A 27,239-nucleotide genomic window follows, 5' to 3' on the forward strand; every position below is an offset into this window, starting at 1 on the left:
CAATTTCCTTATTAGAGGACGTAACCAGCAGAGCAGATCCAGGAGAACCAGTAAACATAATATATGTGGTTTTCAGAAAGCATTTGAAAAGCTTGCTGTTCATGATTATGATTCTTAAAATTTCAGGTAATATACTAGCGTTGACTGACTAGTCAGTAGAAAACAGAAGAAATAAATAGACCGTTTTCAAGATGACAAAGTGTAGCTAATAGAGTGCCGTGCCAAAGGACAAATTCTTGGGCCTTAGTTATTAATGATCTATATCAATAATATAGATGAGGGCCGGATATAATCTATGAAAGTAAGAAGAGGATGCAAAGAGGCTGCCAAGAAATAAAGACAAGTTAAGTGGTCAGTGTGACCTCATGGAGTGGTGGAGCAGGCTCTGTGGGCCTTATGGCCTCCTCTTGCTCATCTGTATTATAGTTGTGGGACCCTTTATTCCATTATCAGCCACAACTGCTGCCTTTAGCAAGTGTTCGTTGGCTCTTTCGCTGTTGCTGCAGTGAATAGTCAGGCAGTAGAAGACGTGAGAGCGTTCAAAGTAGAAGAGTGGAAGTGGCCCAATAGCAAATGAATATGTTTCCTTAATTCAGGCACGAAACCATTCACGTGTGACTAATGCTTAAGTGTGAAGTCCTTACATTTGACCCAAAGATGTACTTAAATTGTACTATTACATCTCTGAATCTATGTCTGTATATTATGAACTAGTTTCCTTCAGTTGAAAGATTGCCACATTAAAATGACTGGGAAAAACTATGTTCAATTGTATTGATTATGTTATCATAAATTGTTAAAGTGGCAAGATCCTCTTGTTTGTCTCTTCAGAAAATATTTACTGGATTTATCTTTTTCCTCATTTAGTTTCAGACCGACTTTACGAAATTAAGTTGATTGCATTCAACAAACAAGATGATGGATATGCAGCAATATGGAAAGGAAAAACTGAAAAAGCACCTGCTGTGACCTTGGGTGAGCACCATAATGAGAATGCTTATGCTAACTGTTTCAGAGTGTGCTATTGACCATATCAAGCAAGGCCAAGAGTGCCCTAACCCATAGCCCAAGGATTTGTAATTTTCTCATTGTTCAAAAGCAATGTTTATGTGGAATTTTCATTTCTCACGTACAATGTTTTGCAGTGTTTTCTATAGTTCTGTAATCTGTTAAACTTGTAACCCTTAAACCATCTATAACCAGATACAAAATTGGAATGTAAAATACAATATTTGTGATTACATCTCTCTTTTTCAGATCTCCCAGTAGTGCTACCACCTCCAACCCAGCTCCGTGCAGAATCCAACAGTTCCAGGGCAATTTGGTTACACTGGACCCGACCACCATTCACTACAGTCCAAATTGCAAATTATACTGTGCGTTGCAGTCCATCAGGGCTCAAGAATGCTTCTCTTGTGACGTATTTCACAAGGTGAATTCAAGTAACTATTTCCTAAATAGGTTGCAATTGATTACAGATGAATAGTTAAAGTATAGTCAAGATCCTAAATAATGACTGAAATTCCTTTTCTCAATTAATTTCCAAATATAGATAAATAGCCTTGATAAGTTGAAATGGATTCTGGGCTATTTGAATAGTCACACTTCAAGCTTCAAGGAATAAGAACTCTTATCCGTTTAATACTGTCCCAGTGGCAACATGCTTGTTGCTGCTATCTTTTTGGTCACTGTCAGATTCAAATTCCTCTAGATAAAGGTTGTTGTAGCCGCTGTGACCCCACCTATTTGGACCACTTGCTTCAAATTTGTACACCTTCTTTGTCCAGCATGGTGTTTCATGATCATCTTACAGATTTGTCAGTGGCTTATAAGCAGCTACATTTACCTTCTCTCTCAGGGCATGGGACTCTACTGCAGCACTTCAGTATTTTGGTTTGCTCTATCACGGCCTAATTGTGTAGATCTCGCGGTTTCAAATCTTCTTTCAGATCAGTCAGCATTTTGACTTTGCTTTACTCACTCATTAGTTTCTTTCAAGGCCTCCTGATATTCACGGCCCCTTTTGTTTCTATGTCTAAAATTGTGTGTTCTACCTAGTATGTTCTATTTTCTTTGCAAAGTTGCCTTTAAAAGATAGGCTTGTGGACATATCTTCCTCAACCCTGAGATCAACATCCAGTTTCACATTCCCATAACTATTTCTGCCGTTGAGCTTATTGAAAACTTTTGTCCTGCCAGTGCTAATGAGTCATTGCAGTTTTAGAGTGGAATGATGATCCTTTCATTCTGGTTTGATTAAGCTTGATTTTCCTCAAAGGCATGTGTTTAAATCCCACCACTGCCACCATAATATGTTGATATGGGTTCTGTGTTTTAATAGTCAACCTTAGTGTTCATATTTTTCAAAAATTGATCAGTTTAATTCCATTAGCTGCTTGCAGCAGAAGAAACCTGGGTTCCCACTGCAGATCAATTCCTACTGGTTCTCTTATGTGTTCCATGCTTAATTCAGATGCAGCTGTAAAAATATTCCCTACTGATGCACTCAACAATGTGAGATAGTGGCATAGTAATAATGTCACTGGACTAGTAATCCAGAGGCCCAGGCCAGTGCTCTGGGGCCAGGGATTCAAATTCAACCATGATAGCTCGTAGATTTTGAATGTAATAAATCAGGAATTCATTACAAGTCACAGTAATGGTGACCATGAAACTATAATCAATTGTTGTAAAAACACGTGGTTTACTATTGTCCTTGAGGGTAGGCAATCTGTCATCCTCACCTGGTCTGGCCTATTTTTGAGTCCAGGCTGACTATTATGTGGTTGACTATTAACTACCCACTGAATTGCTATAGGAAGAAGCTCAGTGCAAGGGCATTCTAGGGTGACCAACAAACATAGGCCTTGTTGATGATGCCCACGTCCAATAAAAAATAAGAAAACATAACTTTAGTTCCTAGTCTAATGTAGAATTTTACAAACAATATATAACATATCTTCTGTTTCGCTGTCCTTTCAGATGTTGAATCATAAAGGAACTTGTCATATTTACATAATATAAAGTGATTCTTAACACTATCAATATAGTCTTGTTGAAAGTATTATTTGTGAATTTGTGTGTAGTGAGAGGGGTTGGAACTGAAGGTAGGAGTCCACTCATTTATACAATCGACATGCCCAAGATGCATCCATGAAGATTTGGCTAAGGATTAAAATTCTAAGATGTTTGTTGCAGAAGTAGCAGACTCCTTTCAAGTAATATGTCTGCTTTTAACGGAATTTAAAGAGAAAACAAGTTCTATTCTGATATATATGAAGTACAGTTTTGGATGGTGTGTTTTCTCATGATTCCTACTGAGGTTTGGAACCTATAAAGATTATTTTTGAATGTTGTGTACTCCACATGGCTGAAGAATGTGGCCTTTGTACATGTTCCTATATGGTTGTTTGAGTGTCTAGCTCTTTTTCTTCTTTATGCATTCCACAGTTCTGGAAAAAATAAGTGATGTCATTACTGTTAGCTGGTGTTGATATTGAGTCATGCAGATCTACATGATAGCTTATTCCCAAGTTGAGTAAAGAGATAAATGGCCTCTATTATAAATATATAATACGAAATAAGAGAAATACTCTGAACACCGAAATAGCTGCTGGTACATGCACAGAGTGCAGCCAATGACATGAGCTGGTCATAGTCAGCTTTAGGATTTGCCTATGCCTAACTGCTGTTGTCACCATATTCCATATGCAGTAATACCAAGAGATGTGCAGATGCCTCATCTTTATTCCATTGCGATTAGTTTTTAAAAATCACAGTCAACCACTGTGCTTCTAGTCTACGGAATTTCCAAGCCAACAGAGTTTGGATAGAAATCTTCAAATTGTTAGAACTGAGAAAGTTTAGCCCATCAAAATTATGAGGTTCATGCCGTCAGACTAGAAAGGAATTGTAAAATTGTCCCTACAGCTCAAGTGAAAAACTGAGGAAAGCCGATTAAACAGACAGAGAGAGCTGAGTCTCTATAATGGACTGTGTTGGGAAACAGATTAAATTTTGTTTTGATGTTTATGTTAAGATCTTTCTAACTCTCTTCAATGTATAGTTTTGTTCATCTCTTTTGTGTAATAAACCTATGTTCTGTGGCCATCACGATAACCAAATTGCAAACATCACGAAAACATATTTATTTATTGTCACATGTACCAAATAGCGAAAAGCATTGTTTACAAACAGTACAGGCAGATCGTAGTAAGCAAAGGATGTACAGATCAAAAAGACTTAGACAGAGGCATACAGGTTACGTTGCGCAGGGCATGTGCTAGGTGAGATTAACGTTAGCAAGATCAGAATTGTTTGACGCTAGAGGGTCCATTCATCAGTCTGATAACAGCCATGAAGATGCTGTTCCTGAACCTGCTTGTGCATGTGTACTGGCTTCTGCATCTTCTGCCTGACGGAAGAGGTTTTAGGAGATCATTACCAAGGTGCGATGGGTCTTTGGTGATGTTAGCAGCCTTTCTGTGGCAGTGAGTCATATAAATGGAGTCTATAGATGGAAGGTTGGCTTCTGTGATGGTTTGGGCTGTGCACACTACCTTCTGTAGTTTCTTACAGTCCTGGACAGAGCAATTGGCATACCAGGCCATTATGTATTTGGATAGAATGCTTTCAATGGTGCATCTGGAGAAGTTGGTAAGGCATCTTATGGATATGCCAAATTTCCTGAGCTGCCTGAGGAAGAAGTGGCGTTGTTCTGCCTTCTTGACTGTCGCATCTACGTGGGAAGTCCAGGACAAGTTGTCAGTTATTGTCACTCTGAGGAACTTGATGCCCTTCCCCCTCTCAACCTCAGTTCCGTTGATGTAGTTGGGGATGTGTTCCCCTCCTTTCTTTCTGAAGTCAATGATCAGTTCTTTAGTTTTGCTGACGTTGAGGGACAGATTATTTTCATTGCACCACATCACCAAGCCCTCTGTCTCCCCTCTGTAGTTTGACTCATTGTTGTTAGATATCTGTCCCACTATGGTGCTGTTGACAGTGCACTTGTAGATGGCACTCATTAGGAATTTGGCAACACAGTCCTAGGTGTACAGGGAGTACAATAGGGGGCTGAGGTCGCATCCTTGGGAGGGCTCCAGTGTTGAGTGTTATTGTGGAGGAGGTGCAGTTACCTATCTTCACTGATTGTGGCCTGTGGATCAAGCCAGATTTCAACTGGGGTCTGACTCGTCCAGTATTACTATCAGCTGGGATCACAACACTGTATGAAATGGAAGTTGATTCTATGCTAATGTGTGTGATACCGTTGTCTTGTGATTGAAAAATGGTTAACAATAGAGATCAAAATGGATTAGGATGACCTGAGCAGAATTGTCAAAGCAAAATCTCTTTTCTAGTGTCTAAGGCAAGAGAGTACTTGCCAGACAAATTATTTTGTCAAAGATGCACAATATATTTTTAAACAAAGAATGTCTGTAATTCCTGTAGATATGATATAAAACAAGTAGTGTTAAAATTATATAGCATCTGCAAAGAATGAAGACAGGCTTGGAAGTATTGGGAGTGTATTTTTGTTATCGTTTTTATTCTGTTTTGTTTAATATTCATCAAAGAAGTATTTTCACTCCCATATATTAGGGAAGTCCTCATTTAACTTTGCCCCATTCTTTCATTTTAATGTTAGTAATTATTGGGACCTGAAATCTTGTTGAGTGTCATGAAATTCAATTTATTGTACCTGACCCCATTTGTCATTTTGGCAGTACCTCTCCCACTCTCATTTGAGACCTTTCCCTATGTTGCGCTGTTGCTCAAAGTCTGTACCAGGGCACCTTGACCTTTCAGGGCCCAGATTGAGTGCCCCTAGCCACACTGCAGCTGAGACAGCATTTGCACCCCCCCCAAAGGTTTTGACAACCTGCAGAACCCACCTAAACATGACAGAGTCACCCCTTCCAGCTGACCATAGGATCACAGCCATCCCACAACCTGTTGACCTGCAGGCACTGGCCAATACCAAGTTCAGCATCCCTGAGCTGCTGTACCAGTCACAAATTGTGATCTGAGCTTAGCCACAGCTAACACCCTGGTGATCAGGAAGAGGAGAAAGATCAAAGCGCCACAGCCAGCCAAGGGGAGCAATCATGATGCCTCCCCACCAAAAAAAAGCCACTATGCAGCAGCCATGAAACAACCAGAAGAAGTGACATTCCTTGCAAATGACTTAGGGCCCAATAAGTAAAGAGCCCTCTCCCCCAATGCAGACCCTGAGTGCCGTTGACCAGGCACCACACTGGAAAGATCCTTTTCAGGAGGTACTGTAAGTAAAAAGTTACATTTTTGTATAAAAGTGCTTTATGGCCAATGGAACTGCATTTTGAAGTGCTGACATTGGAATGTAGGTGATGCTGTGGGCAATTTTGCACACTGCAATGCAATGATGACTAAATAATTTGTTTTTGTGATATTGATTAAGGAATTATTGTAAGCTAGAATACTGGGCATTACTCCCCTCTTGTCCTTCAAAATATGGCCTTCTATTTCACCTGAAAAGGCAGATGAGGCCTGACTTTTAACTACTTGTCTGAAAGAAAGCACCTCCAATAGCATGTCACACCCTCAGTATGGCACTGGACTTGTCAGCCCGGTTTTTGTGCTCAAGTATTGGAATGGAACTTGAACTCCCAATCTTCTAACTTAAGATGGAGGAGTGATACGAACTGAACCAAAGTTGACACTATGTAAAAGGTGTAATCATAAAAGCACTACACATTGTGTGTCTATCAATACTTTGCGTGTTAAAATTCCTTTTCAGCATTCAATGTTTTTGGCTATTTCTAGCTCTGAAGAAGAGATTTTTATCACTAGCCTGAAGCCATTTACCAGATACGAATTTGCAGTTCAGTCCAATGGAATTGGTGTTGATGGACCTTTCAGTGGCATTATTGAGGGGCTGACCTTGTCTGACAGTGAGTACAAGGTTTTTACATTGTTAATTATGTGTTTTTTAATTACAGATACCGTTCCTGAGTTTTCCTTGGTATTCCTAAGACAGGCCTCAATGTTGGGTCAATTAGGCAACAGCCACAGTTTGAAAAAAAGTTTTAAGGATTTAAAGCTGTCCTGCAGCTGTTCACTGTCAGCAACCCCCAATTTGAGAAGCCCTGACGTAAGATGTGTTGCACATTCACTGATTCCAGTCTGTGGGGAGTTTGAGGCCAGTTTTCATCTTCAGGTTTAGTTCGGACCCAAAAAGTTAAGAACTGGTGCAAATCCCATCCACTAGCATTCAGTTTTCTGATGTATACTGATTTGCAAAGCTATTTAGTGTAAAGTCATAGGGGCAATTAAAGTAGGTCCTCATGGTAAGGGAGATTCAGAAAAGTTTTGAAGAGCTTTAAAAGGCATCTCAACCCATTGCTCAAGATTGAAAAGAATTATTTTAAAACAAACAAGGGAAAATGAAGAGCAAGGAAACCTTTGGCATAAGTGACAGTGTATGGACAAGTGAAGGATCAGCTAGAACCCAAATTTCTCTTTGCCCTTTTAAGTTGAACTGGTTCTGTGAAGTAGCAGCAAGAATGGTTGCCCTCAGTGATCCTGTCATATCGTACCAGCATTGTAGCATGCCTGTGAGTGAACACACTAATTTTCAGATGACAGCTCAAGACCTTTGCTGAGCTAGGCAATGATAAAGCAGGTCATGACAATCATTTTGCTATGTTCCTACTGGTCTTTTCTGTGGAGAGAAGTTTCAAAAATGCTGTCATTTTGAAGGATATAACCAATTGGGTGATATTGATTTGTGTTCATTTTGGCCACTAATTTTCATGCAGTACCATGTAAGATGTGACCTGCTATGATTGGAGTACTTCAGAAAAGTCTTTGACCATAAGTTAGCTAGGCAATAACAACTCAGTGATGTCACTGAATGTTATTTGATTGACTGACTGCCTTGAAGAGGAGAAGGCTCCACCAGCATGGTTTCTGCCAAAGTGAAGTAATGACACCTCCATCTGAGTGCTGCAGGAAGATATAGACTCCTCTGTCATTGACACTTGCTTGACATAAAATCAGCTCAGAAGCTATCCACTGTGAATCTGATTGATCAGTAAATATTATACAAAGTTTGAAAGAGAAATACGGCTGAGAGTATAAGACCATAACCATAAGGTATAGGAGCAGAATTAGGCCATTCAACCATTGATTCTGCTATGCTGTTCAGTGAGATCATGGCTGATCTGATAATCCTCAACTCTACTTTCCTGCCTTTTCATTCAATCATTGATTCATTTATTGTCACGTGTATTCAATATAAAATACAGCGAAATGTTTATACTGTCACCATGCATAGGTGTCATTCTCATTGATTAAAAACAAAAATAAAAAATAAAGGAATATGACTTGGAGTGCAACTTTTCCTTCTCCACCACTATCAATCCCTTTCTGGACTTCACCACTCCACTTCACTCCGCTGCAAGAGTCCTGCTCTGGTCTTCACCAGCCAGTTGACTCTGTAACCACGCTGCCTCTGAAGACGTGACTGCTCCAGACCCCATCAAAGCCACCTTTTTATTTGTTGTTTCTTGAACAAAAAATGCTTCCCCATTGTTTCCAAGTTTCATCTGCAGTTGCACAGGTTCTCCATTGATTTCTATGTCCACCATTTTTTCTCTGGAGCAGAGCACATTGAGCTTTCCAAAGCAAACATGGTATGGAGACTTCCATCCGGCTTTTGGACAACATTGATATCAATGCAACCTGACAGAGTCAGAGAATTCAGTCCCTCGTAAAGTTCTTTCACTGCCTAGCTAGTTGCCCAATGAAAAACCCTTCCCTGTAGCCATTGATTCCCTTATTGATTAAAAATCAGTCTGTCTCAGCCTTCAACATGCCTAATGACCCTACCTTGACAGCCCTCTACTATAAAGAATTCCACTGATTTACTCTCCTCTGAGACACAAAATTCCTCCTCATTTCTGTCTTAAATGTATAACCCCTTTTTCTAAGATTGTGTCCTCTGGCCCTAGATTCTCCCACAAGGGGAAACAACCTTTCCATATCTACCCTATGAAGTCCACCAAGAATCTTGTGTTTCAATAAGGCTACTTCTCATTCTTCTATATTTCAATGAGTACAGCTAAATCTATTTAACCTCTCCTCATAAGGCGGCCCCTCCGTATCTGGTACCAGCTCAGCAAACCTTCTTTGGACCCCCTCAATGCCATTATATCTTTCTTTAGATAGGAGGCCCAAAACTGTTCAGTTTTCCAGCTGAGATACAATTATGGTAATTTATGAGGTACAAGTCATGGCAATACTTCCCTGTTCTTATACTTCATTCCCTTTGAAATAAAGGCCAATACCCGATTTGCTTTCCCTATTACCTGCTGAACTTAGTGCTAGTTTTTTTGTGATTCATGGACGAGAACTCCCAAATCCCAGGGTTCCATAGTCTTCTGCCATCTTTCTCCATTTAATAATATTCAGTTCCTGTATTCTTCCTGCAAAAGTGCATAACCACACATTTCCCCACGTTAAATTGCATCTGCCAAGTTTTTTGCCTATTAACTTAACCTGTCTATACCCTCCTGCAAACTTTGTTTCATCTTCATCACTTGCCTTCCCATCTATTTTTGTGCTATCTGCAAATTCCACTTTCCTCATCCAAGTCATTCATATATGTTAATAATTGTGTTTGCAGCATTGATCCCTGATATCCTGAAAATGCACCCCTTATCCCAACTCTGCCTTTTCTTAATTAACCAATCTTCTATTCATGCTAATATGTTGCCTCTGGGCTCTTAGCTTAATAAGTAGCCTAATGTATGGTCTATCTGTCAACAAATTGGCCAGGAAATCTTTGGAATCTGTGCCTTTTAAATCCTTCAGAGGTGTACCACAGCAACTCTGATATCAGGTTCTCCAAATGTTTATTGCACATGACATTCGGCGTGATGGCTAGCCAGGAAATAGAAGGGAAGCTCCACATCATTTTTTTAATGTTGAGTTTAAACACTGGACAGCTTTGGTGAAAACTTACAACATCCACCCTAAATCCATAAATAAATTAGATTTGGAGCTGAAATCAGGTAGGACTTATTTTCCACCTAAATTCACAGTTTCTAATATGCTATAATTGATGGCTTTCTGGCCCACACTGGTGTACGTTATTAAAATTAGCTGCATGCATTTCAGTTTTTGCTCATGACTTTTCAGTTTTCAACTGCTGATTATTGACTGGCTGTGAATTTAAATGGTGTTTTTAGATGGTCAGCAAAGTTTAGATCATCATGTTTCCATGAGCAGATCTCTAATAACATATTTGGGCTGAATCCAGCCTCTGTTTTTACTTGTTCATGGGATGTGGGCATCGTTGGCTTTTCCTGCATTTATTGCCCATCCCTAATTGTTCTGGAGAAGATGATGAACTATATTCTTGAATTGCTGCAGTCTTTGGGGAGTAGGGATACCCACAGTGCTGTGAGGAAGGGAGTGCCCACAATCTTGAACCAACAACAGTGGAGGAATGGCAATAAAGTTCTAGGTCTGGATAGTGTAGAGCTTGGAGGGGAAGCTTGTACCTGCTGGTATTTGTGTTAGGGTTAGGCTATCTGCTGCCCTTGTCCTTCTAATGATAAAAGGTTTGGAAAGTGCTGCTGGAGGAGCAGCTTCTGTATTTCCCATAAGACCTTCGATGCAGATAATGAAGGGGGAAAGCATTGAATAATGTTTCACTATAATGTTACACACAGTTTTTTTTTCAGTAAAAATATTGTATGGATTTCTGATTGTACTTTTAGAAGAAATACACTTGTGCCTTGCATTTGTCAATAATATCACGCATACAATATATTCGCAACTTATTAGATACATCTTCAGTTAAATGAATACCAAGGAAATTTTTAAATCACCTTAACTTAAGTGAAGCTTTATTTTTAATAATAAGTTTGTTGAATCTAATGAAAGATATCCCGTATTAAGTAATCAGATGCCTCGTGTCATTAGGGGGTTTTTGGACCGGAAAACAACTTGATTCATTTACAAATGGGGTCTGAACTTTTCATGTTGCATGGGTATCAGCACCAGGACTGCAAAATTTGTCAATGAAGTTAAAGTTATTGGCACTTGTTTGAAATCAGAAATATTAAATATATCTGTACATGTCTGTGTCCTGCTAGTAGATTTGACATGAGATCTCTAGCAGACTATTTTTGACTTGGAGATAAGAAATTTGAAATTTCAAATTATGTTCTTTCTCAAAAAGGCTTTTTGTTTTACCCTCCATTTTATCACTTCAAGCCCCCACCAGAGTCTCTGTTCTGATAGTTATCATCCTGGTAAGATGACCTTGTGTTCTTTCACAGCTGGCTGCTGGAAATAACAAGGTAAACCGGGGTAACTTAGAGTAGTAGCAAGTAACTTACTCTAACTTGTGGAAATGCGTGTTGACACTGTCTTTTAATAGTAGAATGGATGTACCACCAAATTGGTTTTCATTCAGTGAGCCTTGATTAATTATCAGATACTGTGCCACGGACAAGACAACTAACGTGAATTCTTTAAATTTTCTTTCAGTAACGTATTTGAGTGAACATTAGTTTCTTAACAATTCTTGTTATTTTCAGAACCATCAACTCCTCCATCAGACATGAAGTTGAATCCACTTAATGCCTATTCTGTCAGAGTTCGATGGCTGCCTCCAACTGAACCAAATGGCATTATAGTTGAATACATTATTTTGTATAATGCAAACTACACACAACCTGATGACTTGTGGAATTCACTATCCAAGGAAGGTGACTATTGGGAAAAGTTGTCCAAAATGGTTATAAATGAAAAGAACTGTTTTGTATCTCATTAAATGTTAATGTTCTATTTTCTTGCTATCTGAATGTGCCACACAAGATAAATGTCATAGTGCTAAGATTTAGGAGTGATTATGATATTTGATGTAGTTAAAATAATATAGTTGCAAGGTGAATATCCTACAAAAATATTGAGATCTTAGTTGATTGAACATACCTAGCTCATTACGCACCAAATGCAATTAGATCAATATTGTGCTTAAAGTTAATTAATTTACACACGTTTCTATTCTCTACATTGGAATATATCTCAACTCATTAAAATCAGATTGTATCAAAATTCATTTTGTTATGCATTAGCATTGTTCTATCGGATCAAAGGGCTGTGCTTTCATTAGACAGAGATGACAGGTTTAACCTGAGGGTTGCCCTGCCTCAGATGAGGAGAGAGGTTATCTTAGATATATCTATCTCTTTGTGGTTGCAGGTAGAGTACTTTGTGTTAACTGATGACCAAATCATTCCTGATATCGAGGCTGAACCATTTGAGAGGTTCTGTTCTTTAGAGAAGAATATGCAATGATGTAATTCCATTTGTGTATCCAGGGTATCCTTAAAAATAGCGGCAGCCAATAAATTAGTTTTGAAGTGTAGCCAAATGTGACTGCCAAATTGGAGATAGCAAACCAGATTCATCCTTGGTGTTAGCTGAGGGATGAATATAGGCCAGGGCAGTGATAAAGCTTCTTACCCTGCTTTGAATTATTGTAAGGATGATGTCGTCATAGACATCAGACAACCATAGAGCTGCTCTCTCATTAGCGAAAGACAACTAGTGGTCACTTTAGCCTGAGGGTCACCACACTTCAGGTGAGTGGCAAAACTGAGAAGATAGACCTTTGTGATGACCTGAGCCAGTGCGAGAATTGAACCTGTCATTCTGTATCGCAAACCAGTGTCCAGTCAACTGACTAAACTGACCCCTGGAGGCCAAGGAATGAGCTTGAAGAGTAACTTTAAGTTACATAGCCGTAACCTCCTTTAAAAAGCTTGTGGGTAAATTGTAGCCCACTCTTAATCAATGTAAAATCTTGGTCATAGTCTGTTATTACTTGTTTCTGTAGTAACTCAAAAATTAGATGAAATCTTGTAACCTCAAGTCAGTATTATTAATTTTCGTCTCCTGTTGCCAACTTGGGACATGGCCATTTGGTTGCCCAGGTTACAATACATTCATTCATAAGATTAATGATGGTGTAAAGCCAAAAGAGTCATTAAAAAAATACAATTCTTCAGTGCTAAATTTGGATTGTTGATTTGGTACAAAAATCAAATAGACTCTGAACTGCAGCAAGATGCCCATTTTCAGAGTTCAGTCTACAAAATCCTGTTATTAGGTTGGTCTCTGCTTTTCACCAAAACAGAATGAAACGCAGTCTTAGGTGGTGCAGTTGTAGTCCAAGACTTGGAACATAGAGGCTAACTGAGCTCTTTGAAAGAAAGAGAGTTTGCACTAGTGAAGGGAGAGTGTCCATTCAAGTTCAAAGTAAGACCATGTGATGAATGATCAACTTTATACAACTCTATCAATAGCAAGTGTTGGCCCACTGAAGTAGAGGCATGGTAGTCTTTCCATGACTTAGAAATGTCACGACATCGATTGGGTTATGTTGTTGACAACAGCTTACGTTGTACATGTCTTCAGTAGTCTTTTTTTTATGTTTAGGACACATATTCAGTACCGATGTGCAGGGACTAGAGAGTGACACTCGCTACTTCTTCAAGATGGGTGCAAAGACAGTTGTCGGAACAGGACCATACTCCACAGCAAAAGATGTGCAAACTCTGTCTAAAGGAATATTAGGTAAGCTTTGACAGTTTATATTTTTTTTAGTTTTGGAAATTTGGATAATAGAACACAGGAGTAGGCCTCTCAGCACCTTGAACCTGCTGCAGCATTTTAGATCATGGCTAAATGATCTACATCAATGCTATTTTCCCATGTTATTCCCATATCACTTGATGTCGTTAGTATTTGGAAATCTGTCAATCTCTATCTTGAGCAGTCACAATGACTGGATATGTATTTCAAAATACCCATAGAATAGTGGATAGTTGTAATGTATTTTATAAGTAAATAAGCCAAAAAAATGTCCAAATTCGGTACACTCCAATCATAAGTGTCAGGTATTAAAAAAAAACTCTGCCAAGCCACAACTGTCCACACTACCAAGCGTGCTGTGCTTGTAAGTCAAGGAAAACGTCAGTCATATTGGTCATTTACGATGTGGTGCAGCTTCTATGTGAGGATCATAGTGTCCAATAATGTTAAATTCCCATGACTACAGATAAAAAGCACAGTTCATAAATTACATTTTTTAATGCATCAGCCAAAATTCTAAGTTATTCAACATGATTGATCATTAAATTTTGCAAATACATGTTTAAAGCTTTTGTTTTTCTTACCAAAATTTTCTGCCTTGTTCTCCCAAAAGCAATGATTCCTTCCTGGGGCACAGTACGTGTGCAAGTATCATGTCTCAGTTTTTTTGAGCAAGTATTCAGTCTGGTCCACCCCTCTTATCATTGTTCTGATTGGTATTCTTCTTTGTGATAATGATAGTGAGGTCCATAAATTCATTTTACTCTGCTGTCTTGGCTGTGGATGGCTTGGGTCTTTGCTTAGGCCTTCAATTGAAAAACAAACCAATCTACATTTTACTTTCCTCCTATGCCTTTGTGTCCTTTTGGCTCACTTAGTGCTGCACTGCAAAATTCTGCACAGTTGCAGTGATTGGCTCAAATAGATGTCAGCAGCAGTTGCCCCCCACACATAATGACCTCTTACCCAAGAAAATATCAGATTAAGATGGGGTCAGGACATTGGGCGTAAGTCGCCCCATCACTCAGTTGTCAGGAATAGGAAATCCCAAACCTATCCTTTGAGCAAATGTTACAAATAAAATACCCCTATCAGAAATGTTGGTATGTATTTTAGTGGAATGCGAGCCATCATGATCAACATTATTGATGCTCATGCTTTGACTGCTGAAATATTGCAGTGCGATTTCTCAGGGCTTATCCCAATTTAACTTGTGTTAAATTGCTGCCCAATGAGGCAGAACGAAAGATGTAACATTCAGCAAATCAAAAGTGGAGGTCGTTAATCTGTTACCTAAAGTGGTGGTGTGTTTGTACAAAATATGAAACTGCGGTGAAATGTATAAGAATATTAAACCTATCAAGGTTCCTTTCATGGAATTAAATAAAGATAGATGTGCTTTGAAACTCTGGTGAGTTCTTGAATTAGGTTAATGATTCTTACATCACTGGGGTGATAGTATACACCTTCACTTTTATGATCGCTGAAATACTTTACAGAATTTACTGACTAGTCTTTTGCTATCAGGGCTGCATGATCTTCTTGATGTACATTCAGTGACAGGCATCATTGTGGGTGTGTGTCTCGGACTCCTTTGCATTCTCCTCTGCATCTGTGCCAGTTTCTGCAACAGCAAGCGGAGGTAAAGAGCTAAGTCTAGCATAATATATTTGTGTTGTCACTCATTTTGAATTAATTAATCCACAATAAGATGTTCAGGTGTTGTTAGCATGTATCAGTTAACAATGTCACTGACAGATTTGCACTGTGCTAATGAATATTATGTAATTTGGGATATTGTCCAAGGTCTAACTTAGCAACAGAAAATCTGTGCACTGACAGCTTCCACAATTATGATACCATGAATCAATAATTAGTATTGGAAAACATTAACAACATTTTTTTGCTTAAATATATAAAATATTTTTTCCATTTTTATTTGAAGTAAATGTACATGCCCATCAAGATATGATGCCAGTATCAGTGAGTGTGAAAGAATGGAATGTAAATGAACAGTTTACTGTGTTTTGCTTGCAAATCAGTATCAAGCACACAGATCAAATATAAATGCATCCATTAACTGTTCTATTAGAAAAGGTTTCCTTTTTTGCTTTTGTAGCACATTATGAACACGAGTATAAAGAACACATTTATGATTTTGTGACAAGTAGTGGATAAACAATATACCTCTACTTCCTTCCTTTCTGTTATAGCTTGTGCCCAATCACAGAACAGCAAGTTTGCTGCACATCTCATTCTTGTGGAACCTGAATGGAAGCACCAGTTTAATCGTGAATAGCTGTGAAGCAGCATTCATTTGGCACTGAGTTAAGACTATTGAGACAAATTTTATTTGGATTTGATGAGATGCCAGAGAATTTTATCCATTAGTCTGACTCAAGTTCCAGAGATGAAAACCATTGTTATAACACACTGCACAACTGAACCTGTGAGCAAAATTTTAAAAAAACTTCTTGGAATTTAATTTCCCTTCCTCTGAAGTGCATTCCTAAAAGTTATTCTGAATGAAGTTTTTTTTCTTCCCATCATCTGCCTTCTGGTTTGGTCAGCTTGTATATTATTATTGTTTTAGAGAAGTGCATGTTCTTGAATCTCTTATGCTAGATGAAACATGAGAAAAGATTTACCTATTAAATGCCTCAATTTTTTTCCAAACCCCTTTTTTTTTTCATAAATTTCCTACCTGACCAGCATGCAACAACTGGTTAATATGGCTTTTAATTAAAGCATCCTTTTCATGTGTGTTATTTAGTTGCGGCCAAAGTCACATCAGGGAAGAAAGGGCAGCTGTGTGTGAAAAGGTTATAAATAATCTTCCAAAATAACCAAAAAGTTATTTGGTTAATAATGAAGTTAATGAGTATAAATAGCTTATAATGTATATCTTTTCATTGACAGAGAAGATTCCTCAGGCCCTGATACCCACCTGACCACCAAACATGGTCACTATCGCAGGGCAAGAAAAACTTCTTCAACTCACAGTATTTCCCATCCCCACGCACACGAACTGGAAACACTAATGTCTACTGCAGCTGAAGATCTGTCCCTGCCTGTCAAGACAACCGAACTCACTAAGGTTCAAGTATTTATGGATACCCCTCTTCCAGATGATGACATTCAAATAAATTTAAAGGTATGCTTTGTTATCTCGTAAAAATAACAGGATATGGAAATATATGGGAATAGAGATTAGGAATTAGCTGATATATTGATAGTCAAAAACACTGCCCATTTCCTACAGGAAGGAAAAGTTGAAAGTTTTTTTTATTCCTTTTACAGTGTTTCATTTCTCTCCCATAGAACATGAAGAGTTAGGAAAAATAACAAGGAGAATCAATTGAATAACACTTTTTGGATAGAGTTTTGAGACAATATTTAGCTGATATCATTGTCCTTCCCCGTATGGCTTTAAATGGCCATACTTTGAAGCACTATGGTTTTTCTACGACTAATCAATCGGCACACTGGTGATAAAATTTTCCTCTCTTTCTCTCCAAACTGTTTCTTTTTTTGTTCTATCAAAGGTTGTTTTATGCACACAGAAGTGCTGCCCTTAAGCTTTAAAGGAGTAATAATGAAAATACCATGGTTAGTTTTCTTCCTGCACCTCAAAATTTGTAAAATTGTTGCGTAAAGCACTGCCCTATGCACTTCAAGTATTGTTGTTTGTTCATGCACTGCGTATTTCTGGCCTGCCTTTAAACACTTGATTAGCTTGCTAAAAGATTCCCTTGATCTGGTAAGACCCATGTCATGAGCATGTGCATGTCATCAACACCTTGTAAGAAACACAAGAGCTCTAAACCATCCTGGATATAAGTCCTGTTTTACTTGAATTAGAAGATTCACTTTACACCTTGTGTCAATTAACTCAGGAACCCCTCCTTATTTTATAATTAGCCTATTCCTATCAAATAATAACTGAAATAAGACTTTCTAATGTCTTTTTCTAATGGAAGAAGAGAGTGAATTTCTCCTGAGATGCTCCAGGTGCAAGAGGCGAGCTCCTGTGCATTACATGCAGCCCATATCCAACACAGAGTCGGAGGCTAAAATGCCCCAAGAGGTGCTACAAGAACTCCTCAGACTCAGGGAGAGGGATGTTGTGATTGTGACGAGATCAGCCAGGTGTGTCCAATAATACATAAAATTCTTCAGTTCTATCCTCAACAAAACATTTACTTTCAAGCTTGGATGAATACCCAGGCTATTCTAAACAGCTTACATTTATGTAGTGTCTTGAAATAGAAAAGTAGTTCATTAAAAACCAAAAAAAAAGGGTTAATGAGAAGAAGAAGAAGACAATGTTATCTCCATGTCTTTCTTGTGGCGACAGACTTTTGAAACTTAAACAGTTATGCATCACTGCTGTTTGGCTTCCAGTTAACAGGCTGAAAGATAAACCTTTCGTAGTCCTGTCAGCTTTTGGGAGGACTTTTTTTTTAAAACCACCTAAGGGAAATTTCAACTGATAAATCTGAAGGCCTAGTTTCTAAATGCTCAGTTTCAAGACAGGATAGACAATAGACATTGGCCTAGCCACCAACGCCTACTACGAATGGAAAAAAAAGCAGTTTGAGATATAATGCCTGCTGTTGAGCTGCAAAGTTTACAGTACTTTTGTTCTTTTATATGTGACAGATTCTATTTTTGGCAAGAGGCAAATTTCTTGTCAAGGCAGGCCTTGTGAAGTTCTTTGTGTTAACTTTTTAACTTAAATTGCACTCTCAAGTTAAATTTTTGAGTCTTTCTTGGTTCTTTCATTTATTTGTTTAATTTTTGTTAAGTAATGGATTTCCTTTTCTCTTTGTTTCTACGCTATCCTCAAAAAAGAGTGCTTGGAATAGCTGTATTCATCACAAGTGGGCAAATGATACAATTTGCTATAGCAGTGCAAATCTGCCAGATTCAGCCTGCAAGACGAATGAACTACTGAGACCTAACCCTGAGCCCAGTCAAGATGAAAACTTTGTTTTTGACATTATAGCAGAATGTCATTGGTTGTCTATATTTTTGTTTCTAATGATATCCTTCAGAGAAGTTGGGTTCAATCTGAAATTTGAAATTAAGGAGTTGTCAAAGCAAAATGTATAAACTATTTCAGGCTGGAAAATAGAACAGACTTGTGTTTGTGGAGTTGGCCATTTACCTTGTTTGGCTGGATGTTATCAGGAACATGGAGGAATCCATGTTTAACATGGAGTCAAGTATTCTGTAATTGAATTTCCACAGGTGTTCTTCAATTCATCCAGTGCAATTTTGGTGTAAAATCATTGCACACTTTCTTGGGAGTTCCAGTGTCCAGGTTATCTTTTTTGGGTTCCTAGAAGCCTACGGTGTTGATGTGGGTAATCATAGATTGGAAAACCTGCAAAAACTACCATATTTGTTATCATTTATGAGGCAAGCAAACAAAAGCATGAAAAGCGATGTTTAGGTTGTATAGTACCATCAATGCCCAGCAATAAACTTTCTAGATACTAAGTCACCAAATAGAGAGTAAATGAAGCAACAACCAATTGTATTTAAGTAGCACCTATATTCTAATAAATCATCCCAGGTTGCTTCTTGCATTATAAAACAAGATTTTCCATGAATCCACAAAGTAATATTCGGGTAATTGATCAAAGAGGTAAGCTTAAGGAATGTCTTAAAGGAAAAAAGAAAGAAGTGATTTAGTGAGGCTCATGGAGGGAATTCCTGAACTTAAAGTCTTCGTAATTGAAGATGCAACGAACGATGGCGAAATTAAAATTATAGTTGCTCAAGATGCCAGAATTATAAGCATGCGGATATTTTGGATGTGTGTGGAGCTAAAGGAGTTTACAGACACAGGCTGGTTACAGGTAAGGCTACAGAAGGATTTGAAGACAAGGAAGATATATTCAAAATTGGATGTTACATTAGTGGGAACCACGTGGGCAAGCAAATACAGAGACGGTGAGTGATTGGAGCTTGGTGCAAGTTAAGACACAGACATCAGAGATTGGATGTGGTAAAGGATATGGAAGACAAAATGTAGTGGGTTGTATGGAATTGTTAAGTCTAGAGATAATAAAGGTGTGCTGAAAGTTTCAGCAACAGACAAACTTAGGTAGACAAGTAACAAAGGTGGATGTAGGTGGACTTAGTCATGGTGTCAATATATGATCAGAAGCTCAACTTGGGGTTATATATGGTAATAGGTTTATGAATTATGATTGAGCCTGAAACAATTGTTGTGGAGAGGCATGGAATCAGTTGCCTGGGAACCTGAGTTTATGGTGGGGAATGAAGACTGTGTATTCAATCTTCAACTTTAATTGGTAGAAATTTCTGTCCGTCGGTACTGGATGTCTGACAAATAGTCTGCTAATTTACAGATAGTAGAGGAGTTGAGAGGTGATGCTAAAATAGAGTTGGGTGTCATCAGTGTATAAGTGGTAAGTGATTTGTTTTCGGCTGACGTTACAGCAGGACAAAACACGCAGCAGCATGGCTACTTCAATATCTGCAAAAGACAGTGAATCTATGCAAAATGCAGTAGTTCATTCAATTGTATTGCACCTTAATGGATCTCTTCTGTTGTAAGTTTAGGCATGGATCTAATTAACCATGCCCTTGCTTTAATCCAGACATACTTGATTTAGGTTCCCAGCTTAGTGAGACCATTATGTGAGCAAGCAATCACAGGAATTAAGAGTGAATGGAATTTGCTGCAAGTAACTACAGAGTTATCAAAGATTAGGTGAGGTGTACATTCTCTTGCTTTGTATCAGGCATACTTGATTTAATATTCAGAGCAGGCTACCCAGAGGAGTAACTTAGATATTTACGAAAAATAATTAGGCATTTTTATTTGGATCTAAAAATTCTCACTGCTCATTTGAGTTTAACAATGCAAATAAAAATTACAACATCTATTCAGATGCTCAAAGTGCCATTTAGGAAGTTGTCACAATATTTTCTTCCTAATTATTAAATCACATAAGATAGCTTTTTGCACTATTGCCATCATGCTGCAATGCCCAGAGGAGATTTTAGGGGACATATTATACTCATGTCAAATCTGAACACCTCATTTGAGAGCATGAAAAGCTGCCATCTGAAAGATACTTTGTCCTTTGCAAAGGGAGAGCAAAAAATGTGTGGGGTTACCATTTAACCAGAGAATGACACGGTCCTGCGAAGTGGCATGTGATTTCCCCAGAACAGAATGAACTGAAATTACAATATTCAATATTACAATATTCAAAATTCTTGATCCATTTTTAAATAATACATCCAATTGTTTGAATAAAACGCCATAAATACTAGGGAAAATGGTGATTGAAAAAGATTTGAATTAAGCAACTATAAACCTCTGTGGTATTTAGTAATTTTGTATCATTTGAAGAATGCCAAAGATATCCTAGGTAGTGTTAAGTTTTCCCATGAGTGCTTTGAGATGCACTTAATTACATGTTTTTGATACATTTTCAGTGTTATATGTTGAAGATGAAGCTTGTACACATTTAATAAAAACCTCACTGGTTATTAGTCTTTGATTCTTCACTTTTTATAGCAGTATTATAAAATTTATGTTGTATTTCAAGATTTTCCAGTTTCTCCGGCAAATACCTGGTTACATGTTCACATGATTTTTGGATATTTAGGTTTTTTTCGTTGAACGGACAAGAAAACATGTATTTAGGATAAACCAGTGACTTTAAATCTTTGGTTCCCAAAGCTTTCCAATGCTGATGTTTGCTTCACCTCATGTCTGGTTGTGGACTAACTGAATCAAGACTGATTGAAGTGATTAGTCAGCAATTGCATTACCAGACTTGTAGAAAGTGAACCAAAAGGACTTTGGTCTTTTTTAATCTAACAATTCCTATGGTAGTATGCAGTTACTTTCAATTTGATGTATTAATAATGTAACTGGGAAAGTGACATATTGTCATTCAGTATTGGTATTTTCATTGTTTGTGGAACTTTAACAATAATCTTACTATAATGCTGCAAGTGTAGATGTTCATTGAAGTTTGTGAATTTAGTGTTGGCTGTCATGTTGAGTCATATCAGGTTGTGCCAGATAAGTAAACTAATTATAGAGAATGATGTTGCTTAAATAAGAATCTGAATCTTTCAGATAGGGATTGAAAAAAATGCACACACTGAATTTCACTTTCTAAAATTTTCAAGGGTGCAGAAAGGAACAAACACCTGCCTTCAGGTTTGAATCGTGTTGAAGCTGAAGTCATAGTTCATTCTGAACTATCAGCATCAGAAAGAAACTCCACTTGTGAGGACGGAGATTGGCAAAGTAAGGAAGATCTGCGGCTTAAGTCCATCTCGGCTTCATCTACAGAAAATCTTCACAGTGAGTATATTCCTATGTTATCAACTGATGACTGGAAGACAAAGGAAAGCATTGAGAGTGACTGCACTGCTGTTGTAGCAGCTCAAGACTGGAGTGAAGATCTTCAAAACAAATGTACTCTTGTTTTGCCCGAGAAGGATAGTCAGTCTTTTGATATTTGCAAGGCTTCTTTGTCTCCTGTTGCAACTGAAGGGATGAATTGCGTTGATGCAGAAAAGCACAGGGACATCACTGATCCTCAGGACAACTCATCATTTCATTCTAAGACTAAAAATGGCACGATGAAGACCGTTGAATCCCCTGGGCTCACTAATGGTTTTGAGAGCATTAAGGGTTGGAAAGGATCGGTTAATGGTTTCACTTTGAAAAACAGAAACTCAGAATCCTCATGCCTGAAAAATGCAGAAACTCGACTTTCTAGATGCCAGACTGTGATCACAGATGGGGATGATGCTGCTCATCACTTCATTGCCTCTACTATCACTACTACCTCAGTATCTGAGAAAGACTTGTGTCATTAATCATCAACACAATACTAACTTTCATAAATATTGGGGTGTATCCTGCAACTGCACACTCTGCGAGTGCCTATTATCACATCTAGTAAGGATTCTTGCACATCACTGGGTCATTGGAGTCTGAGATCAGTTACTAGGTTTCTTTATCTAGTATTTTAAGTACATGCTCCTCAGTGATGAAATAACCTTGTTTTATTTTTTGACAGGAATTTCTCTTATTTAATGTTATAAAGTCAAACTGTGTGTTTTAGAGTAACATTTATAATACTCCCACTTTTCTCCAGTACAACAGAACTACCTCATATATCTGTTAAAGTATTGAGTCGTATTGTGCTCCATTAGTTTTGTAGTTTTTATAGCCATTTTACTTTTATTAACTTTGCACAGGTTTCAAAATGACATCTTCCTGTTTCTAATTGGAATGATTTAAAACAACCAGTGCTTGATGAAACACTAAAGCAAAACTAATTTTAAGGAACAGATGCACGTGCACCTTTTCATTCAGGGCTCCACTATATCTGTCAAATCTAAAATAGATCAGATATCATAGACGTTGAGTAATTATGAGAAAGATTAAAGATGTAAATATGTTAAATGTTACTTTTTTCAAGAAATGGGTGCCAAATTGCAGTTATTGCTGGTATTTCATCATTCTAATAGACTGCTGAATTTGGCTTGAAAATATGTTTGCATCTTACAGGGATTGCATTGTCTCCAATGAGTCTATAACACATATATTAGGAATATTCCCCTGAATTTCTACCAAATCAGATGCCATTGCTTCAGCAGAAACTCCAGGAAAAGAGAAACAATTAGAGTTTCCACTGAATCTGTGCTGGGTAAACTCCAAAGCAGATAGCCAGTAATTAATCTTTTCTTAATTTACAAAGAATTTTTAAAATTCTGCTGTAAGTCTGATGAGAGAGAATACTTTGGATGATATTTATGTAAATCTGAAGTTTAAGCCTTAATTTGAACCCATTACCATCTCTTAACTGCAAAGCAAAGATTATGCCTTATTGTAACCTAATGTCGCATCCTTTTGTACAATTTAAAGCATTTCTTTACCACTGTAAAACACATTTTATTCTATAAAGCTGAGTAATACACATTTATTTTTTGCCAAATTTGAGATTCAAGACCAGTTAATTAATGTACTTTTAATAACTTTTAAAAGTGCTTCAAATACTATACAGGCTAACAGCTTTGCTGACTGTACACTTTCATTATCAGACATCTATTTATCGATATATTAAAATTCTTGTTTATAGTACCAACTTTCTTCAATCATATTTTGTTGGTAGAAACTGAATTATAGAACTTTTTTTTTACTCAAGTGAGTAAAGCTGCAAATGTTTTTATTTTATGCTAGATTAAAATAATTGACACCTTGTCCAGACATCATCTCTTTCTTTCAATTCTGAAACTGCTAACAATTTGACATCTTGCACAACTATTAAGGGCGATTAGCAGACTAGTCAGAATGCTGCTTTCAAGCACAATCCAATTTTCAGCCCGTGTCCACACATGCATCCATCTCAACAGAGGTCAGTGGACAGTAATTAGTAGGAGCTGCCATACTTTACTATAAACTTCACTAACCCCAAAGAATCTGAAAGCTATTGAAGTACCATCACCATCATGTGACTAAGATCAACTAACACTGCCCAGGTGAAGGATCAAATAATTTATTACCATACTAGTTGTTTTATTTTTTGATTTATAGACAACAGATACCCAATGTTTGAACTTTAGAACATAAAACTAACTGGTTTATTTAATGGCCTTTGATTGCAGATGCAATGGATTAATTTGTCCACTACGTTTAGCAGTTGTTATAGTTTAATTAAAATTCAAGAAACCGTAATGAATTCATTTTTAATTCTGAAAGAGTGGAAAATCTGCATTTTCTAAGATTCTTTTTCTTTCTCCCTAACCGTGGTGACTCAATATAGTACACAATTCTTCAATAGTAAGTGAAAATTTATTACGCTTTTGCCTAATGTATAGAATGGTAGCTGTAATAGGAGTAGGACTAGCTCAATCTGTTTGATGAGCCTACTTTGCTATTCCCTTAGACCATGGCTGATAAACTACCTTGATGCCACTTTGCCACACTATCTTCATTTCCAACTGTAGAGAACATAGGCCCAGTTTCCTCAATCTCTCCACCTGAGACAATCCCAGCAAATTTATCTGATGAAGTTAGATGAAAATTCCCAATCTATTTCTGTGATTCTGCCTTCATTGACTTGTTGCCTCATGATGCCATAAATGTGATTGGTTCTGTACATGAAGTGGTAAATGCAAAAAACTGCATTGTGCAAATTTTGCAACAATTTGTTGTTTTGTTGTACCAATCTTTTAGTGGAAATGTACAGTTGGTATAATTATCCAAATTATATGGACTGAGTTGCATTTACTATCATGTTTGTATGCCAAACAGTTTCAGTTCTGCTTTGGTAATATCCCCTAATACTTCTAGTTAATCCTATGATTGCTAGCTAGTACAATTGTTCATTAATCATTCTAGATAATGTGCAAAATCAGTGAATACAAATAAAATATATAATTAGTACTGTGCTTTAAAGAATGCATATCGTACATTAGAACATTTCTAAAGTCTGCAGTCACTGCCGAGTAGTTTCATGTGCAACAATTGCAACTTTAAGCCTGTCCTTGCAGCCGTTTTGATTTGCATTTAGCTTGAGTATTCTTGATCAGACACAGTTTTCACTTAGGTATTTTCCTTGTCACAACTTTAACTTTTTTTTTTCCAGTATCATTTTTTTCCAGCTTGGAAGAGGCTTGCTCACCTAGTTATAGGGGCCAATGGAAACAGATTCTGCTTTCAAGGTAATTGAGAATAAGAATGGAGAAACTACTTTTTTGTGTCCATTGTAAAATTCTTTCCATCATAATCCCTAAACTGAAATGTAACAATTAAGTGAATAAGCTAACTGGCATGTAGCTAGTACTAGTCCTGAGAATCATTAGGTACAGGACACTCACAACTATTTGAGGACTGAATTGTGAAGAAAAATGGGACAGTGGGTGTTCAAATTGGTCCAGGTCCATTCTCTTTCAGGTAGATAGAAATTGGTGAATTGTTGGCACTGGATACATGTCCATTGTTACATGGAAATCAGTTTTCGACAATCTTCCTTGACACTGGTGACTTTCTTGTGAACTGGTTTTCAAGCAAGGAATGTGGGAGTTCTGATTGTGACTTCTGTGAGAATGGTGGAGGAAAAAAATTAAACAACTCATTTGATTAGCGGTCACAAAGACCACAAAAAACAATTTAAATCAGCAATGTCTGTCCTTGAAGTGACTGATTTTTGGAAAGAGTCCTTCAGAAGTAGTGTTTTTTCATAATTTACATATTCAAGGGGACTTGCGTCTGTTTTGGTGTCCATGTGGAATTTCTGAAATCATTCCCAGGGATATGAGGGATGCTGGCTAGGTCAGCATTTATTGCTGATCCCAAATTGCCTTTGAAAAGGTGGCGGTGACTCAGCTTCTTGAACCAGTTCCAGTAGTACTTTTAAAAACTCGGCACCAACCAGATCACTGCAAACCATTTGATTGATACTGCAGTTTTTCTGGTTTAGGTACACTCATGTTGTTGTTGGGCAGGGAGTTCCAAGATTTTGACCCAGTGTCTCTGAGAACAGCAGTATGGCTCCAAGTCAATATGGTGTATGAATTGGAAGGTAATTTGTACATGGTATCGTAACTTTGCATCTGCTGCACTTGTCAATCTAGGCAGAGGTCTTTGCTCTGGAATGGTGTCAAAGGAGCCTTGATGAACTTCTGCAGTCATCTAGTAGATGGTAGTGTAGCTTGTATATAGTATGGGCTGTAGCCCTTGATTATTGGTGATGGCAGGAGTGCATGTGAGAGTATGCTGATAAAATGGTTTGCTTTGTCCTGAACAGTGCTGAGTTTCTCAAGTATTGTTGCAACTGCATTCATCCAGGCAAGTGGAGACTGTTCCTTCATTCTCTTGGACTTGTGCCTTGCCAATGATGGACAGGCTTTGAGGTAAGTTACTCATTGAATTCCCAGCCTCCAACCATTCTTGTAGCCACCGTATTTATATTGCTGGTCCAGTTAAAGTCAGTTGTAACCCCCAGAATGTTAGTAGTTGGGGATTTAGCAATGGTATTGCCTTCCAATTTCAAGGGGTGCTGAAAAATAGTCCCACTGATTTGGCATCAGGACCAATGCTTGCTCAGATGGGGCACAGGCTACCATATTATGAAATTATGCTTTGCACCTGTTTTATCCTGAAAAGTACACACCAATTTCTAATCATGAATTTTTATTGGAACTCTACAGTCTGCTAAAGCACTGACGACCAGGATCCCCCTTATAACAACGCTGTTCCTGTTAGAAATTGAGGAAATTCTCCATCTTTTATAATCAGGTACTCCTAATTAGTTTTTAAAAAAAAAATCATATTCAAGGATCCAGATCATGGCTGTAGATAAAATATCTCCAAATTTGATTCAATCATATGTAATACTCCCAGAATCTTCCGTAAAAGACTCTGGTGTATATCCTGTGGTTATCAAGTGTTTGCTTGATATCAAAATTTAATTTACAACAACTCAAAAGTCCTTTAGTCTCAGTGCTGGCAAAACGTTGTTGCACATGAATGTTTTCTTTTGGTTCACATTGAATGGACAAACTCTTTC

The 27,239-nt window shown here is 37.7% G+C and overlaps 1 protein-coding gene across 1 annotated transcript in view; it reads left to right on the forward strand.

The window, feature by feature from the left end:
* The window catches only part of igdcc4 (immunoglobulin superfamily, DCC subclass, member 4), a 115,781-nt gene extending 93,242 nt beyond the window's left edge, over nucleotides 1–22,539 (forward strand). Inside the window, exons 12-19 of the mRNA XM_020534145.2 lie at nucleotides 868–975; nucleotides 1,258–1,432; nucleotides 6,805–6,932; nucleotides 11,592–11,762; nucleotides 13,498–13,635; nucleotides 15,181–15,295; nucleotides 16,573–16,807; nucleotides 21,841–22,539. Coding sequence (XP_020389734.2) covers nucleotides 868–975; nucleotides 1,258–1,432; nucleotides 6,805–6,932; nucleotides 11,592–11,762; nucleotides 13,498–13,635; nucleotides 15,181–15,295; nucleotides 16,573–16,807; nucleotides 21,841–22,539 — 1,769 coding nt within the window. The remainder of the gene's footprint in view (nucleotides 1–867; nucleotides 976–1,257; nucleotides 1,433–6,804; nucleotides 6,933–11,591; nucleotides 11,763–13,497; nucleotides 13,636–15,180; nucleotides 15,296–16,572; nucleotides 16,808–21,840) is intronic.
* Nucleotides 22,540–27,239: the final 4,700 nt, after the last annotated feature.

Source organism: Rhincodon typus, chromosome 33 (assembly GCF_021869965.1).
Source record: "Rhincodon typus isolate 14 chromosome 33, sRhiTyp1.1, whole genome shotgun sequence".
Classification (NCBI taxonomy): Eukaryota; Metazoa; Chordata; class Chondrichthyes; order Orectolobiformes; family Rhincodontidae; genus Rhincodon; species Rhincodon typus.